This window comes from Ammospiza nelsoni, chromosome 12, assembly GCF_027579445.1.
Source record: "Ammospiza nelsoni isolate bAmmNel1 chromosome 12, bAmmNel1.pri, whole genome shotgun sequence".
Lineage (NCBI taxonomy): Eukaryota > Metazoa > Chordata > Aves > Passeriformes > Passerellidae > Ammospiza > Ammospiza nelsoni.
In genome coordinates this window covers 5995863-6012745 of record NC_080644.1, presented here as the reverse complement: position 1 = coordinate 6012745, position 16883 = coordinate 5995863, and the positions used below count along the sequence as shown (strand labels likewise).

The 16883-nt window shown below is 45.7% G+C and overlaps 1 protein-coding gene across 1 annotated transcript in view; it reads right to left on the bottom strand.

Moving 5' to 3' along the window:
• The window catches only part of COL20A1 (collagen type XX alpha 1 chain), a 48455-nt gene that overhangs the window by 11037 nt on the left and 20535 nt on the right, over nucleotides 1-16883 (bottom strand). The window contains exons 18-27 of the mRNA XM_059480765.1: nucleotides 13301-13443; nucleotides 12638-12767; nucleotides 12091-12147; nucleotides 9152-9190; nucleotides 7402-7540; nucleotides 5076-5218; nucleotides 4616-4725; nucleotides 3776-3934; nucleotides 1807-1884; nucleotides 1120-1206 (exon numbers count right to left, since the gene is read on the bottom strand). Coding sequence (XP_059336748.1) covers nucleotides 1120-1206; nucleotides 1807-1884; nucleotides 3776-3934; nucleotides 4616-4725; nucleotides 5076-5218; nucleotides 7402-7540; nucleotides 9152-9190; nucleotides 12091-12147; nucleotides 12638-12767; nucleotides 13301-13443 — 1085 coding nt within the window. The remainder of the gene's footprint in view (nucleotides 1-1119; nucleotides 1207-1806; nucleotides 1885-3775; nucleotides 3935-4615; nucleotides 4726-5075; nucleotides 5219-7401; nucleotides 7541-9151; nucleotides 9191-12090; nucleotides 12148-12637; nucleotides 12768-13300; nucleotides 13444-16883) is intronic.

The window sequence follows — 16883 nt, the reverse complement described above, 5'->3', positions numbered from 1 at the left end:
GCTGAACTCACAGCTAAACCACAGGTCAGTGCAGGAGGTGATCTGAGACCTTTTCACTTGAAAAAGAAGGCAAATGTTTCCATTTATTGTTATTTTCCAGGAGAAAAGCACCTGGAGTGGTTGAGCTGAGCTGCTCTGGACAGGCTGTCTGTCAGGTTTCAGCTGGCTTGTGCAAATCAAATATCCTTCCCCAGATTTTCAAAAAACAATTTTTTTTTAATAACTGCTTCCTAGTGTTTAACAGGAATATTTTCTCCTGGGATTTAAGCCCATGACAGCTTTCCTGCATCCATAAGGGACAGGGCAGAATTTATGCCCTTTTTTCCTGAGCACACTGCAGATGTAATGGCTGTTTTCTCTTCACCCCCGTTTCTTCAGGGTTTTCTTGCAAGTGACATTCACCGAACAGAAAGAGAGTTTTGGGGACAGACAGGATAGCAAAGTCTCCCCTTTCTCTTTACACTGTCCACCCACACAGACACTCACAGGCTCCAATTTAACATAGATCCAGACAGGAAGATTTTTTTTTCTGGTGAGTTGTTTTTTCCTTAAATTTACAGACAATTTCAGAGCCTGAAACCCATGAAATCTCTGCAGACACTGAGGGTGACCTGTCCTCCTCTCCTAAGAGGATTAATGTGGAACCAGGCCCTGCTCAGCCTGTTCCCAGCTGCAGCTGTTGCACTGCCAACTCTCCAACTCCCCACTTCATCACCATCCAAAACCCAAAGGGAAACTCTCAGCCTGACCCTGGAAAAGCTCCTTGAGTTAGGATGAGAGGAAACGGCCTCAAGTTGCGCATGGGGAGGTTTAGATGAGACATGAGGATAAAACTTCCCCAAAAGGGCTGTCACAGGCTGCTCAGGGCAGGGGTGGGATCACCATTTCTGCAGGGATTTAAAAGTGTAGCTGTGGCTCTAGGGGATGTGGTTTAGAGCTGGGCTTGGCAGCCCTGATTAATGAGTGGACTCAATGATTTTTAGGATCTTTTCCAACCTGAGCGATTCTGTGATTCTAAAACCCCACAGAGCCCCAGGAGCGTTATCCAATGGCCAACATGCCACAAAAAATGAAGCAAGAGCAGCACCTGCAATACACTGGAGGGGACAGTGGACTTACAGGGGGCCCTGGGGGTCCTGGCAAGCCTGGGCGCCCAGAAGTGCAGGAACAGGCAGGAGCCAAGCTAGGGCAGGTGTCCTCGTCCCTCTGAAATGAAATCAAGCCAAAACCAGTCATGAGCAGCTGCACAGCAAGAGCAGGATGGATCACAAGTACAACACTCAGTGTTTCAAAATTCAATCTTTTACTCGAAAAAAAGCAGAATTTTTTTTTCTACTCCACTGAGAGATTTTTGTGAGCAATCGAGTGCTTTATTTTTTCTGTTGAATAACAAATGTAGAAAAAAAAATATGAACCAGCCCTGCCTGCAATGTGCAAAACAAATATTGGAAGGTAATTTTCTCCTTTCTACATATTTATACACCCCATATAGCAGGTGTCTGTGTTGAGAAGTGAAAGGAAGAGTGGGTGATGTTGTGCCTCAGGGCTGAGGTGGCAGCAAAGCTCTAGGACTGCCAAGGCAGGAAAATTATGCACTGCACCAGGATTGGAAGTTTTCACTCTTTTTGAAGCAAACATAGTTTTGTTGGCTTCACCAAGAAACACACTGATGTTATTCCCAAGTGGAAAATAATTCTTTCCCTCTTAAGTCTATCAAAATAATTTCCAGTGTCACTTCAGTACCATGGACTTGTCCCATCCTCCCCAGCTTGCTGTCAATGGGCAGAGCAGTGCCCCTTGCCTTACCAGCGCAGGGAGATCACAGCATCTGTCCTGCTCTGCCCCCACACTGCTGCACAAGAGCTGCAGAGACTGCAGCTGGAACTGGGGGGAAAAAAAGAGAGAGTTTGATAAGAAACTGTCATTGGCTCCCACCACCCATCCCCAAATTTCATTAAGTTCAAGCGATAAAAATAATCTTCAGGGATGATTTGACTGGAATCTTCTGTGTGATCCCAATTATAACTGTACCCCAAAAAAGCCACAACCTGAGAGCTACCCCCAGACTGAGTGTTCCACAAGTCCTCAGGTCTCTGTCTTGCTGAGCAAGTCAACAAAGCAGCTTCACATCACGCCTCCAGTTTACTCACAGCCCTGCAATAGCAGCAGGTTCTCAACTAATTGGGCTTCAGCACTACCAGAATGTGAAAGCAAACTTTGATTTGCTCCCCTTGGGGGCATGGGGAGAAGGGGAAATGTGGCAGCAGAGTTTCCCAGGGCAGGATGTGATTCCCCTCCCCAGAAACCCCAACCAGTCTCTCACTGCCTCCCTCGCAACAGCCACATCTTCCCATTGTGATTAACAAAAAAGCACACACTGCACAAAGCCAAACAAAATAATGAGGCAGAGATTAATTTTTCTTGCCTTGACACCATTTCTCATCTTTTATTTTTTTCTTTCACTCCATGCATTTAACAAGGAGAGAGCTGTGCAGCCCAGGGAGGGTTACTGATACAGATGAGCCCTGCAGATCAAGTGGCATTTAAAGATTTCTTAAATTAAATAAGGTTCCATGATAACCAATAATGAGGCACTCTGTCTTCTCAAGGACAGCTGTGGAAGATGTGAAATGTTGCTGTGCTTGAAAGGCAGTGGGAGTAGGGATGGCACAAGGCTGTTTATTATTTGGCCAGAGCTGTCTAGCTGAGCTGCTAGCAGAGAGAATTTGGGAGGGACAGATTCCTGCCTTGATGGCCACAGGTTTTGATCAAATTACCAGAGGATTTATTTAGGAAACAAGTAAATACTGATTGAACACACTGTCCCCTGGTTTGTTACACAGCAGACCCCATTTCTTACAGGCAATTCCACCTTTATTATGGGTTTATCCCAGACCTCTGCCTCTCAGTTTGCAATTGGGAATGCACAAGGGACACAGTGTTTTTATGGTGCTGCTTTGAGGCTAGGGGAGCTATAAATCAACTGATGAGCCATTTCCCCTCGATTTCTAGATATAAAAGCAGGGCCAAGGAGCAAGGTCTTCACATCAGTGGTGAATTATTTCCTACAGCCCCACCAGACCCTTGTGAGTGATGAACTTGCCTCTCATTCTGCACATAATTAACACTCCTGCTTTGGGGGGTAAGAGTGGAACAGACAGACAGAAGAAGGGTGGTTGTGCCCTGAGGACTGTGCACAGACCACACACTGAGTGCACACATCCCCTTTTGCTGTCCCCTGGCAGGGAGCAGCTCCTTGCAGAGCTGTGTGGAGCAGTGAGGATACACCCACAGGCCAGCACTCCCTGATGGGTTGGTTATTTTTCCCAAGTAGTAGCTGATAAAGAGCCTCTCTACTGGAGATTATTTCCCCCTCATTTGTATTCAGATAGACAAATCCAAACACACTGGAGACTGAGGCACACCCAGCTCTGCTGCCTCCAGCCACCAGCACTTCCCAGCATCGCTCTGTGTGGGCTGATGTGCCCGAGTTTCCTTGCAGAACCAATTCCCAAACCCTCCTGTCTGCTTCAGCATCCCAGTGCAGGCGCTGTGCTGCCCCAGCCCCGGGGGACGCAGCCAGCAGAAGGCTCCTCTGGGACACACTCCCATCACAGTCCCCACACCAAGGCAGGAGGGACAGAAACGCTCTCCCAGTGCTGGGAAAGCTCATTAAACCCACGGGGAGCAGCCCAGCAGTGCGGGGAGGGGTTCAGATGAGGGTGATGAGGCACTCCTGCCCACTGCCACCCCAGCCAGCGCGTCCAGCACTCACGGGCACGGAGCCGCTCCGGGGCCCTCTGGTGCGCGTCACTTTGCCCAGCATGATGAAGCCAGCCGTGGAGATGCTGCCCAGGGTGTTGAGGGGCTTCTCTGCTGTTTTCTTACAGTCCACGTAGAGCTTGACCTTGGAGTGGCTCACGGCCACGTGCACCTGGGCAGCAGGAGGACAAAGCTGTGTTGGAGGTCCACGGTGGGATGAGGGGGTCTCCTATTGACAGCAACACCTTCTGCCCCATCCCCAGCCTGCTGCTGGCACACCTGGGGCGTTTTTAGTGAGTGAGTGGATGGAGGGGGCTCAGGAGTGAGTTTTAGTATGTGCTTTCCCTTGTTGATCCCCTCACCTCTTCTTGGGAGAAGCCTTGCTGGAGGTGAGTAATGAACCTGCCCACAGATACCCACGGAAAGAGCTCGTTGCTCATTTGGGTGCAATCCCTTTGCTATGAGGACATGTATAGCCAAATCCCCACCCCATCATGAGTGATAAAGTGGCTTTGTCACAAGGCTGGAATCCCTTTTCCTTTCACCCAGAACTAAATGGTTACCAAAATTCTAAATTCTAAAAAACCTAATTATTTTTCAATTTTTCCTGATTATAACAACAACAGTTTTTGAAGGATGGGGTAAAAGGGAAAAATCAATATGTGGAAATCATATTTTGGCCATGAGATCCATCTGAATTCTTTACAATTATGAATTTCAACATATCTAAGAGGTTGGCCACTTCTCTGGCAATCAGGATGCAAAGCATTTGGATGATCACCCCTCAGTTTGAATGATTCTCCCTGACCAGAGTGAGATCATGAGCCACAATTCTCCCTCTCTTGATAAGGACCTTATGAAAGCTCCCATAGAATATCTTCTTCACTTCCTGCTCATCAAAGGAGACTTCCTGTAAATCACCCTTGTAGTCATGATTGAAATAGGTCAAGGATTTCTTACTGGCTGCAGGGAAGATAGGACAAATAACAGCTTAGAAATTGATTTCACACATATATACAGCAGTAAATAATTAGCCTTAAACATGGTGGAAGATTTCCTATGTTATCAAGAACTACTTCTAAACAATGGAACAAATATGTAAAAATAAAGAATGTGCTACAAGTAGAATAAAAATAAAGACATGTCTTCCAGTTGCACTGGGCAGTGATTTAAACATGAGGCTGGCAGCCACGACAAAGCTTCCCAAGACACTGCTGCTGAGTAGGGAAACCATCAAACATTCCAAGTGAGCCCTGCTGCTTACAAGATGTATGGAAGCAGCCGAATTGAATGCATTTAGCAAGAAATCTTACGGTCCAGGTTAACGCCCAGGAGAGGCTGGAAGTCCTCGTCGGTGACCTGCCACACAGCAAAGGGCTCCTTGGGCGTGTCGGGCAGCAGGCGCAGCAGGACCACGATGGTGTGCTCAGGTGGGATGGCAAACAGGTGCACATCACTGCAATGACACAAAGCAAGGGAACATCGGTGATTTAAACCACCAGAAACACCCTGCAGCTTCATCCTAGTGTTTGCTGGGCAGGGGGGCCGGCAAAGAATCACAGAATGACCAAGTTGGAAGAGACCTTCAAGATTATCGAGTCCAACCCAGCCCCAACACCTCAACTAAACCCTGGCACCCAGTGCCACATCCAGGCTTTGTTAAACACACCCAGGGTTGGTGACTCCACCACCTCCCTGGGCAGGCAATTCCAAAAATTTATCACCCTTTCTGTAAAAAAATTTTTCCTAATATCCAACCCATATGTCCCTTGACGCAGCTTGAGACGGTGTCCTCTGGTTCTGTCAGTTGCTGCCTGGAGAAAGACACCAACCTCACCTGAGTACAACCACCTTTCAGGAAGTTGTAGAGAGTGATCAGGTCACCTCTGAGTCTCCTTTTCTCCAGGCTGAGCACTCCCAGCTCCCTCAGGGGTTCCTCACAGGGTTTGTGTTCCCAGCCCCTCACCAGCCTCGTTGCCTCCTCTGGATGCACTCGAGCATCTCAACATCCTTCCCTGAGGGGTCAGAACTGCACTGGCTTTGCTCCCAGGAGCACCATCATCTGATGGTGATATGAACAGAAAGAGCCTGGACCTGCTGTGCCTGGACAGCTCTGTGGTGAGTGATGAGCCCTCGTGGGGCTTCTCCTGGTGCCTGGGGGATGCTCAGCTGGAGCAGCTGGTGTCAATCCATCACTGCCAGAGCTGCCTCAGGGAATGCCAAGCCACAGCCAGTGCAGCCCCAATGCTTTTGAGATGAGAGCTCAGTGGAGGCTTAAAAAACATCCCTGCCAGGTTCCAAAGCACTCCCCCAGGTCTCCTCTTCAAGGAGGAGGAATCGTTGCCATATATCATGGGGCAAATCTTTAAACCTTGGCACAAAACTCTTGGCTTAGGGATGTGGTTTAGTGACAGACCTGGCAGCATTAGGGTAATGGTTTGACTCAGTGATTCTTCCAGCCTAAATGATTCTATTATCCTAAATCAGTGTAAATGCCCTTCAGGGATAAGCACTGAGCCCACAGCAAAGCCCCCTCTGGGTCCCCCCATCCCAGCTGCAGGATTTAGGTTCAGCAACAGTGAGAGGATACAAGGCAATAAGGGAAGGTCAAATTGCTTTGCCTGAAACACGCCTGTAATCTGAAACAGGACACATTGGCATGGCATAAACACAGCCCATCAGGCATCTTTTTAGGACTGATTCACAAATAATAATAGAAGATTTTTTCTTTCTCACTCAGTTTCTGAAGGGATAGTGTCCTTGAAAGGCATCTATAAGAGCTGAACAAAAGGATTTGCCCATCATTTCCTGAGTAGTTAGACCAAAGGGTTCTCTGAATCTCCCCCACTCTGTTTACTCTAAGAAGCTTTGCCTCTTTAACTAAGATTAAGCGGAGTCAGTGGCTCAGTAATTAGGCTTTAAACAAAGTAGCAATGAATGTCAGGAGTCAGATAATTCTGGTTCATAATCATAAAAAAGGAATGAGGTCACAGGAGCTGCCTGGCTTGCTTGGGACCTGTGGAGAAGCTTCATAGGCAACGGAATGAGGTCAAGCCACAAGCCAGAGCTAATGGTTATTCCCTCTCATCAGTGCAGCCCAGGCAGCAGAGAGCAGCTACGAGAGTGATATTTTCTAAAGCAAAGATCTCTCTCCAAACCAGAGATATTTGGGAGAAGGGATTGAAGATGAAAATGTGACCTCAAACTGCCATCCCTGAAATGCAGGTGGCTGTGGACAGAATGCCTAAAGACTGGTGCAGTGTCCATACGTGACATGATCCTCCTGTCCATCACAGCAAATAAAAAGCTGGAAAAAAGTGATTCTGTAGAAACCAAAAAACAGCACTGTGAAAATGTTTGGCTGTACAAATCTATAATAAATACTATTGTGTCCCCTTAATTTTTACATGACAACTCATCTTGAGGAAAGTCAGGGGTTTATTTATTAATACATTAGGTAAAAACCCTCTGGCTATTTTTTCAATCTACCAATGGTTTGATTTAGCTCATCGTATTTATCATTTCATTTGGAAATTGCCAGCAGGGCTGCACCATTCCTCCCCAGAATGACCTTCCTTTGCTGTGCACAGGGCATGAGGCTGAGGATGAGGATGGCAAGAGCCAGAGCCGTGCTCCCACCTGGTCCTCTGGGTGAGCTGAATGTCCCTGAACAGGGTGAAGGTGCGGGAGCCGCTGAACACAAAGGGCTCCATGGCCACGCCCTTAATGGAGGAATATTCCTTCTCTACCAAGCCAAAAACTTCCATCATATCAAATCCTGGAACAAAGGAGAACAGAGAAATCAGTGGTTAGGCAGCAGTGCAAAAATGTCTTTGAAGAGTAGGTTGAATTAGCACAGAGAAGGCAGCAGGAGAAAATGCCCTGCATGACACAACACCAGCTCGAGTGTACCCCTCAAGGTAAAGAAGGCTGTGTGCACATTTCTTGTAATCTTTTCCTCTTGAAGAAGAGTGGGCAAAAGATGGAGGCTTTCACAAGTGTGTTTTCAAATCTTCAGGATGAAAAAAACCCCAATGAGAAAGATGTTACTCCAACGATTTCTTCCTTTCAACTACACACAAAGTATTATCTTCAAAAGGCATGGAATCAGTCCAGTAATTGCTAGCAGGGAGAGAAAATGATTTCTACTCTGAAATGCCTTGTGTGTAACAGACAGAAAAAAATTGGAAAAAAGCTTTAAAATACAAACTTTTCCATTTCTCTCTATTTTCAGGAGACACCCATGGCTGACCTGCCTTGTGTGGGCTACAGAGATTCTCCTGTGACACCTCTGACATCTTCTCTGGCTCATGCAGCTTAATTTCTCTCCCCCAGCTCATCATTAAAGCACCAAGTCATTTTCATTTCAGTTTTATGTTCAGTCAGACAAGATCTCACTGTTTGGATTCTGTTTGAGTTTATCAGAGTTTGCAGCAGACTGGGATGAAGGAGATGGTTCCTTCTTGAGCAAATGGAAGGGCTTCATTTCAGTGTGGTTCTTTCAGTCTGGATTCCCTCACTTCCCTTCACTATTCACAGTCTTCTGCAGTTTCTTGGCTTGAGTTTTTGTTTCGCCTGGGGGTTGGCCCAGGGCGCTTTTATTTCATTATTTTTTCATATCCCAGCAGTACAAGGGAGTTTGCCAAAATAAATGACCTACTTGAGGGCCATTTATCTCTAGTATGGAGCTTCTGACACTGACTCTCTTTAAAATGCACAGGAAGAGAAGGCTTGAGTCACGATTAAAAACATATTGAAATATAATCCCATTATTATCATAGAGTCATAGAACAGCTTGAGTTGGAAGGGACCTTAAAGATAATCTAGCTCCATGGAGCAACCAGACCTGAGAACTGCATTCAGTTCTTCAGTCTCACCTGTAACTCAGAACTCTCTGGGAAGGAGCTGATACCCTTTCTAAGCAGAATTCACTGCTTTCTCAGGAAGCTACACTTGCCACAAACCCATCAGCATGAACAGCTCTCATGGCTCAGGCAGAAATTCTTGCCCCCAAAATTTGTGCAGCCTGAGTGCAGAGAGCTCCTCTGGCTCTGGAGGATGCACAGGGGATCCCAGGGCCTGCTGAGAGGTTTGGAGTTTGATAGTCTGAGGAGCCTTTTTGAGATAGGAATTCAAATTCTGCTGGAATTCAAGGGCTGTTTGAAGCTTCACCTCCTTAAGGCTGGTGAAAATCCTGGTGTTAAGCACTAACAACTCAGGTGCTGCAAAATATTCTACTACCTGATAAAAGATATGTTCCAATTTTGGTTTTCACACTTCTCCCCTTTTCCTTGGGACATTTTCCCCACACTCAGCTCTTGCATATATCTCCCAAGCAGTGTTTTCACTCACAGCCCAGCAGCACCAGGGCTTGCATCTGCTACTGTACCTCTTATGGAACCTTCTCTGGAGGTGGTGGTGGGGCAGGCTGTGAGAACAGAATAAAAGGGGAAATCTATTAGAGGGGGAAAAACCAGCAGGGGATTATGGAAGCAAAATGAACACAGTTCCTTTAGAGAGAGCAAAGGAAAAACACAGCAAAATTTAGAATATCCTGCAGGTCTATTCAGAGCTTGGACTTTAACCTTATGGTTAAATGGAGAAGGAGAGAATTTATTTTTATGCAGACATAAAAGTTGTTTCTTGACTTGCCTATTAGCAAAATAAAAATAGTGTCTTTCATCATCAAACATCTCCATGATCACTTTCTTTTGACTAACTCAGCTGGCACCTGATGATATGCAATACAAGAGAGCATCATTTTGGCAAGGTTTTTTTTAAAAACAGACATCAAAACATTTCTTTTTCTTTTAACAGTGCCTCAGTAGTGTGGTAAAATAAAGATATACGCAGTTTCAAATTTTGTACCTGCAATTGAAAATACACACAGCAAAATATGTATCTCAACTTGAGAGTCTGGCTTTTGATTTCTTTCAGAAAACACAGAGAGTTTTGAAAACTTTTGCAGTTTGTCTTTCAGAAATGCTCTTGATGAATCCTTTGAGATGCCGCAGGATAAAAAGCAAGACCAGAGAAGAGATGGGGATGTGAAGGTGGAACATGAGGCACCAGGGCTGTGAGCACTCTGTTTAAAGGCTCAGGTAAAGGGGTGGTTTAGAAAACAGCTCATGAATGCTATTTTCAATCATCTCCTGCCACGTAAATCCCAGGCCATGGGTGCCAGATGGAGCTGGGACAAAGGGAATGCTTGACGCAAAATGAGAAATGTCCCTGGAAACCAAGGACACTTGACAGGACGGGCTGTCTCACAAGGGGTTTACTCATTCATCAGGATAATAGAATCTAAGAGATCATTGTACTGAGGCTGCAGCACAGCCTTGCCTTTCTTGCATCAATGCCATTTCCTACCTCAGCAGCAGCCTAACTTTTGTAAAATGTGTAAGACATTTAAAGGAGGTGACTTGTTTCCTCCAAAAGACCTGAGATTCCTAAGCCTGTAAGAGTTTCAATGCCATTCCTCATGTGGAAGAAAAGGCACCCAAACCTATGACTCTGATGGTCACAGCACCATTAAAGCCAGGATTAAACCACAAAGATTTACAAGGTGCTGTGACCTCTGTTGTTCCAACCGATGCCTAATTTTTTATATACCATAATTCCTGTAGAACCAAGTGTAAAACTGTGGGAGGGATCTATGGAAATCCATTAAAAATCAGTTTCTGAAACGTGAGCCTTGCCATGCTGAGCCTGACCAGCCCTTGCATGGAGAATCTTCAACCTATGCACTGCTCTTTCCCTTCTCCTTCCAGAAACCAAATTTTCTCAATCTTAGACAATGCTTTGGGTTGGAAGGGACCTTAAAGCTCATCCTGTTCCACCCCTTCCATGGGCAGGGACACCTTCCACTATTCCAGGCTGCTCCAAGCCCTGTCCAACCTGGCCTTGGACACTTCCAGGGATGGGGCAGCCACAGCTTCTCTGGGCACCCTGTGCCAGGGCCTCAGCATCCTCACAGGGAAGAATTTCTTCCTGACATCTAATCCAAACCTGCTCTTTGTCAGCTTGAAGCCATCCCCCCTTGTTCTATCACTCCACACACTTGTGAAAAGTCCCTCTCCAGCTCTGTCAGAACTGGAGCATGGTGAATGAAAAACAAACAAACAAAAAAAGATCCCAAAGCAAGCCGTAAACTTGTCCATTTCCAGGTATCTTTCTTGTTTGGGAGTCGGTGAGCTCACTCTGACCCTTGCCCAGGCCCCAGAGTCCCTCTTGCTTCCATCCCTGGCAATTCCCCCCTCCTTCCCAGCTGGCAGCACTGGGATTGCTCTCAGCTCTTTGATCAGGCAATGCTCAGCTTGTGGGAAGCCTCTCAGAGTCAGGGCAAGGATCCCTGACACTGACAGTTTCACTTCTGCTTTGAAGATTTTTCCCTAGACTTTCCAGCCTAAGATTCCTGCTGTCTTGTTATCTCCTCTGGTTTTTGTTTTTCTCCCCAAATCCCAGCCCAATGCAGTTATTCACTGCTCAATGAACATTCACTCCTGCAACACCAGATCATTTCTCTCAATAATTTGGTTATATATCAATACTGGAGCCTTTATTGCGCATCCAACTGTTTTCCAAACATTGTTACATATTGTCTCTCCTTCTTCAAAAAAAAGGCACTTTATAAAACAGAAGGAATTTAATATTTCTTCCATTGTCTTTTCAGTTCTCATAGCCAAATAGCTATATTAAATTCTACAAGGTGACTCATCAGCCCTTTGAGAGGTTGTTTTCTTCTTGAAAGTTCACAGGACTTTTCCACTGTGATCTGAACACCTCAATAACACTTGAAAACTTAATCTGCTATGTCCTTTGTTGGCTGTAAATTAAATTTTTTTTTTACATCTAAGCTGCCTCATTCTTCAATCTTGACTTCACTCAATAAATTTTAAAACTGAAATTTTGCTTGGAATATTTTCAAATAATGCCAGCAGTGCCACAATATCTGCATTATGATATTTACTTATTAAAAACTTTTTGTAACCCCATTAATTCAACATTTCTCACTAATCCATTTCATAGTTTGCTTTCTATCAGCTATGAGAGCATATGCTCATTAAATTTAATAAGGGACTTTACAGGGAATTTTAATTTTAAACATGTCACACTTCCCTGCACTACATTTTGGTCAAGTTGTGCAGAAATCCTCTAAAATACCATTGGTCTCTTTACTGAGCCTGGTATTAAGAAGTTCTGTGGTGTCCTTGGGTTGTCCCCAAGGGCATCTGTCAAGAGCTGATGGACCCCTCCTGCTGCTCTGCAGAGCCCACACTGAATTGAAACCAACACCAGCAAAGCAAGGCTTTAGAGGAGATGATTTACCCTCTGCTTTAGGTGGGATGAATCCTCGGATGGAGGGGAATTTAGACAGCACTGGAGCTGGAAGAGAAAGCAATCATAGAATCAGAAAGTTGGAGAAGACCTTAAAGACCATCAAGTCCAACCTTTGACCAAAATCCTCCACAGCCACTCAACCACATTGGGAACGGCCACATCTGCTTTAACACTTTCAGGAAGGGTGACTCTAAATGCTGCTTGGGGAGCATTTTACAATGCTTAACCACTCTTTCAGTGAAGAAATGTTTCCTAGTATCTGACCTGAACCTCTCCTGGCCCAATTGAGGCCATGCCTGAGCTCTGTTGTCCAAGATTGTGACGCCAGGCTCGAAACCCAAAGAGCCGCCAGCCCTTCGCGCTCGTCTCAGATTTGTCAATAACTCACAGGAGTACAGAAATTGGGGCAGGATTTTCACTTTTCAAGGCCAATATTCTATTGCTGAGCAAACCCCTGGCTTCAGGCAGAGTGTCTCAGCAGAGGTGGCAGCTGGAGGGCAATGCAGGAGGTGCCCACCCCAGCTGAGCCCCGTACCTGTCCGGCCCGTGGTGGAGGTGCTCTCGCTCTCTCCCGTGTAGTGGATGGCAGAAATTGTCACCTTGTAGGCTCGATCAGGCAGCAGGGACTGCAGGGTGACGCTGCTGCTTTTGCCTGGAGCCATGATCTGCAATGGGGGAAGAAGAGATCCCAGTGATTGGGGCTCTCACCCACTGCCCAGAGTTAGGTGGGGCTGGCTCAGAGCAGCATTCCTGCTTGGTTCAGCACAGCCAACCTGTCTATGTGCTGCTGTTGGACTAGCAATGGCCAGAGGAAAATAATTTTCCCATATAAAGACCCCACTATTCCCCATGGAAATGCAGCAGAAGTGCTTTATAACAGGATTATCAAGCTGTTTAAGCAGGGAATCTTTTAAAATAATTATATTTAATCTCCCTAAGCCAGAGGGGCAGTAGGTTTATCCCCCACCCCTCTGCCTCCAAGAATTCCCTCCCCAGTTCAGGGAGCAGAGAAAGCTGTGCTATTAGTGGCTTTGACGGAGAAAAATATCTTAATTACAAAAGAGTCTCAGAGTTCGGTTTACAAAGCAACACATCAGCAAGAAGAGATTTGGTTGTGAGCCCTGATATCCTAAACCTGACTGGAGTGAGCAGAGTTCCTCTGGTCACATTGTCCCCCACAAAGGAGCTGGGCACTCACAGTTTGCTGGGCAGCAGCATCAGAAACGGGGCTGTAGGTGATTTTGTAGTGCTGGACTCGGCCATCAGGAGGGGTCCAGTGCACCTGGAGGCTGCTGGGCGTCTCAGAGCTGATGAAGAGGTTGGTGGGTGGGCTCCAGGAATCTGTGACAGGGATGGAAGGTGAGCAGCACAAAGAGCAGGGGGAATTCTCTGTAAATGGGGCCAGCAGTGTTTGCTTCCAGGCCCTTTTCTGAACGCCTCAGTGTCGCAGACATCTTTTATGAAAAATCTTTTCTTTAAGATTTTTCCTCCTGAGAAGCTGTGAGGCCTCAGGAACAAAATGTAAACATTGATTATCTGCTGCTGTGGAATGCAACAGGTGGATCTTTGATTGGCCCATGTTGGATGTTTGTAATTAATGGCCAATCACAGTCAGCTGGCTCGGACACAGAGCCAAGCCACAAACCTTTGTTACCATTCTTTGCTATTCTATTCTTAGCTAACATTCTGATGAAATCCTTTCTTCTATTCTTTGAGTATAGCTTTAATGTAATATATATCATAAAATAATAAGTCAAGCCTTCTGAAATAAGGCGTCAGATCCTCATCTCTTCCCTCATCCAAGAACCCTGTGAACACCATCACACCTCAGTGCTCTGCTGTGCAGGTAAACAACACTCAAGGCAGCCACAAGCACCCAGGAAAGAGGGAAAAATAATTCTGGAGGGTTGAGGATTGCCCAGCTACAACACACCACAACTCAAACACTCAGTAATTCCAAGCCTAGGACATGGGGAAAATTCTTGCAAATGTGAAAGAGTCCTGGAAGCACAAGGCAAAGAGACCCATTGTACCCATCATGAACAAACACCAAGGCTGCTTGAACTGGAACTGAATTTCATCAAGCTGGACAAACAGCTTTACTGGCAATTAAACCTGGATCACACATCAGAGTTAATCCATCATCATTTCTAATATTTTTCAGCTTTTTCTGTTTTAAAATTATTCTTAAAAAAAATCGCAGAGCATCCAGCACACCAGAGTTCTGTCTGGAGCTTCTGACATCAACAACCACATCCCTGGAATGGGTCACACAGGGTGCCTGAGCTATCCCCTCTTCTCTGGCCCTGTCCTAGGATGGCTGGAGGGGTTCCAAACAGGTGATGGGCTGAGCCAGACAACCAGAAAGGAGTTTGCCAGAGACCATAGCTGAGCAATTTTTAATTACATAAATGCATTTCTTTCCCTGGGGTCCTGCTGTGCAGCAAACTGGATCTGACGACAGAGGCTCTTGTGCTGGAGGGATTTCTCTGAGCAGAGGTTGAGGGAAGAAGGGAAAGGCAGAGTGGGCTAAATCAGGTCAAAAAGAGGCTCAAGAACATGGGGTTGTCTGCTCCTGGGGCATTTCCAAGCATAAAATCATGTGTCTGTCCTTGAACTCATGCTGGTGTGAAGACACAGAAGTTCTGGACAAAAAAAAGAAGAATTTATTCAGAAGACACTGAAAATTATGGGTGAGCCCTAAAGACAGTCAAAGAAACACACTAAGGTGATGAGGTTTTTATTCTGCACTTTTCCTGTAAGGATGTTCTGCCCACCCAGCAAAGCCTGGGGTGACCTTAAAGCACAGGTTGAGTGAAGATCATTTCCATTTTCATTGATCTTCCTTCTCTTTTGTTTAGGAAATAAGCTTAATTTTACTGAGGCTGAACTGAGATTGCAGCAGCTGAATCAGGCTGGAGGTGTTGCTGTGCACCACCGTGAGGCAAAGCAGAGAAGAAAAGAAGAACAAAGTCACTTCAGCAGCACTTTTATCAGTCAGTGATGCATCTTTGCTGCGTGCGCTGGCATTTCCTTCACCTGCGGTCAGGGGACACAGCTGAAGTGAACTTTAAAGGGCAAGTTAGGGCAAGTCTTTGGAGTCAGGTTTATTCTGGAAAGCCTTCAGGCCTGGTAGGGTTTGATGGCCTGGATCTGACAGACAGGGGACAGGACATCTCCTGAAGCTGCCCTGGAGGACAGAAGCATCCCTGCCTGCATCTGTGGCTTTGTTTGCCTCCTCACCCTCTGCTCCTCCACAGGAGCAATCCCTGTGTGCTCTCAGGTCTAACCAGCATTACAGGCACACAAATACTCAAATAAGAATAAAACCCTAGCCTCCACTCACTCCAAACGCTCACCTGCAAGGATTATTATGTATTAACTACAAGCCATGTGTTTTCCTGCCATGGGTTGAAGCTTCATTCCCACATTTTTATTTTATTTCTTTTATTTGCCATGCACACTCTATCAGGAGCAGTGCATCCTCAGTGAGGAGGTGGATAAAGAGATTTCCCCACAGCTCAGCTGGAGGAGCAGGGCACACAAGCACTTTGTGAAACACTTCGGCAGCAGCTCCCATCCAAACTGCCCTCTCCTTGTCCTTCAGGACCATCAAGGGGCTCTTTTCTTTTGCTCAAGTTCTTTTTCCGCAGCCCGGATGAAAGAACTCTCCCTCAGTACAAAAGGAGGTGCTTGTCTGATGCTCAGCAGGACCAAAGCCACCCCTTCCAGCATTTTCCATTCAGCAGCACCTCCATGTCCCAGCAGATTCCTCCAGGAAAGCATCCTCTGCACTCCCTGTGCTTGCTGGGCGGGTTTGTGTTTGAAGCACCACTAAAGATGTTTATTAGTGTGACAAGTGATCACTGTGAAAGCCTTTGGTCAAGGATAAGGACTTTGCTACACTTGCCAATTTATAAAACACACTGAAAGGAGAGCTCAGCTCAGATGAGAATTCAGTCTAAATATAACAGAGAAAAAAAAGAAACATCAGAACTGTGGGTAAGAGGCGCATTTTGACAATTTTGTTGTCTGTGGGAAATACATCAGCATGCTTTTGTTTCTGCTCTGCCTCTTGAAAGTCTGCAGGGAAAAGTTTGCTAACTGGGTTACTGAAAAATAATCCCAAACTTTTTTATTTCCTCTAGTCAAAACAAAGAATTTTAAAAAATCCAATATCTCCAAGACAAGAAGGAGCTTGTACCACATCAATGTCTCCAAATTTTCTTTTCCAGCTAAAGCTACTCACTTATTTCAAGTTCATAAAAAGACAAATCTCAAACCATAACTTTGAAACAACTTTTTCTCCTGCCAGCAAGATGAGTGACCCCATCCCAGTCCTTCCAAATGTCACATCACACTGATGATTAGTTGTTGGTTTTTATAGGAGGATGATGTTTCTGCTGTCCTGTATTTTGTGAGGGATTGGTGTATGCAGGGTCCCATGACGATAACAAATTTGGTCTCAAAATGGGTGTTTCAGGTGAGACAAGAGGCATTACTGGCCCTGAATAAAATTGGTGTTTTTCCCTCACCCCAGGGGCAGAACTTGCTTCCATTTCACAGAACCATAGGCAAGGAACGTTGCTCTGACCTGGCAATTTTTTCCCTTGACATTCAAAGAAGAAAGTATTTCAGGGAGAGGATCTTGTGTTACCAGTTCCTGCTGAGTTTCACTTCAGTCCTTGCCCTTAAACTTCAGCATTTCTTGGAAATTCTACCAAGACATTTTTAAGAATAACTTCATGACTTGACCTATCCTTACATAAAGGGATGTTGCC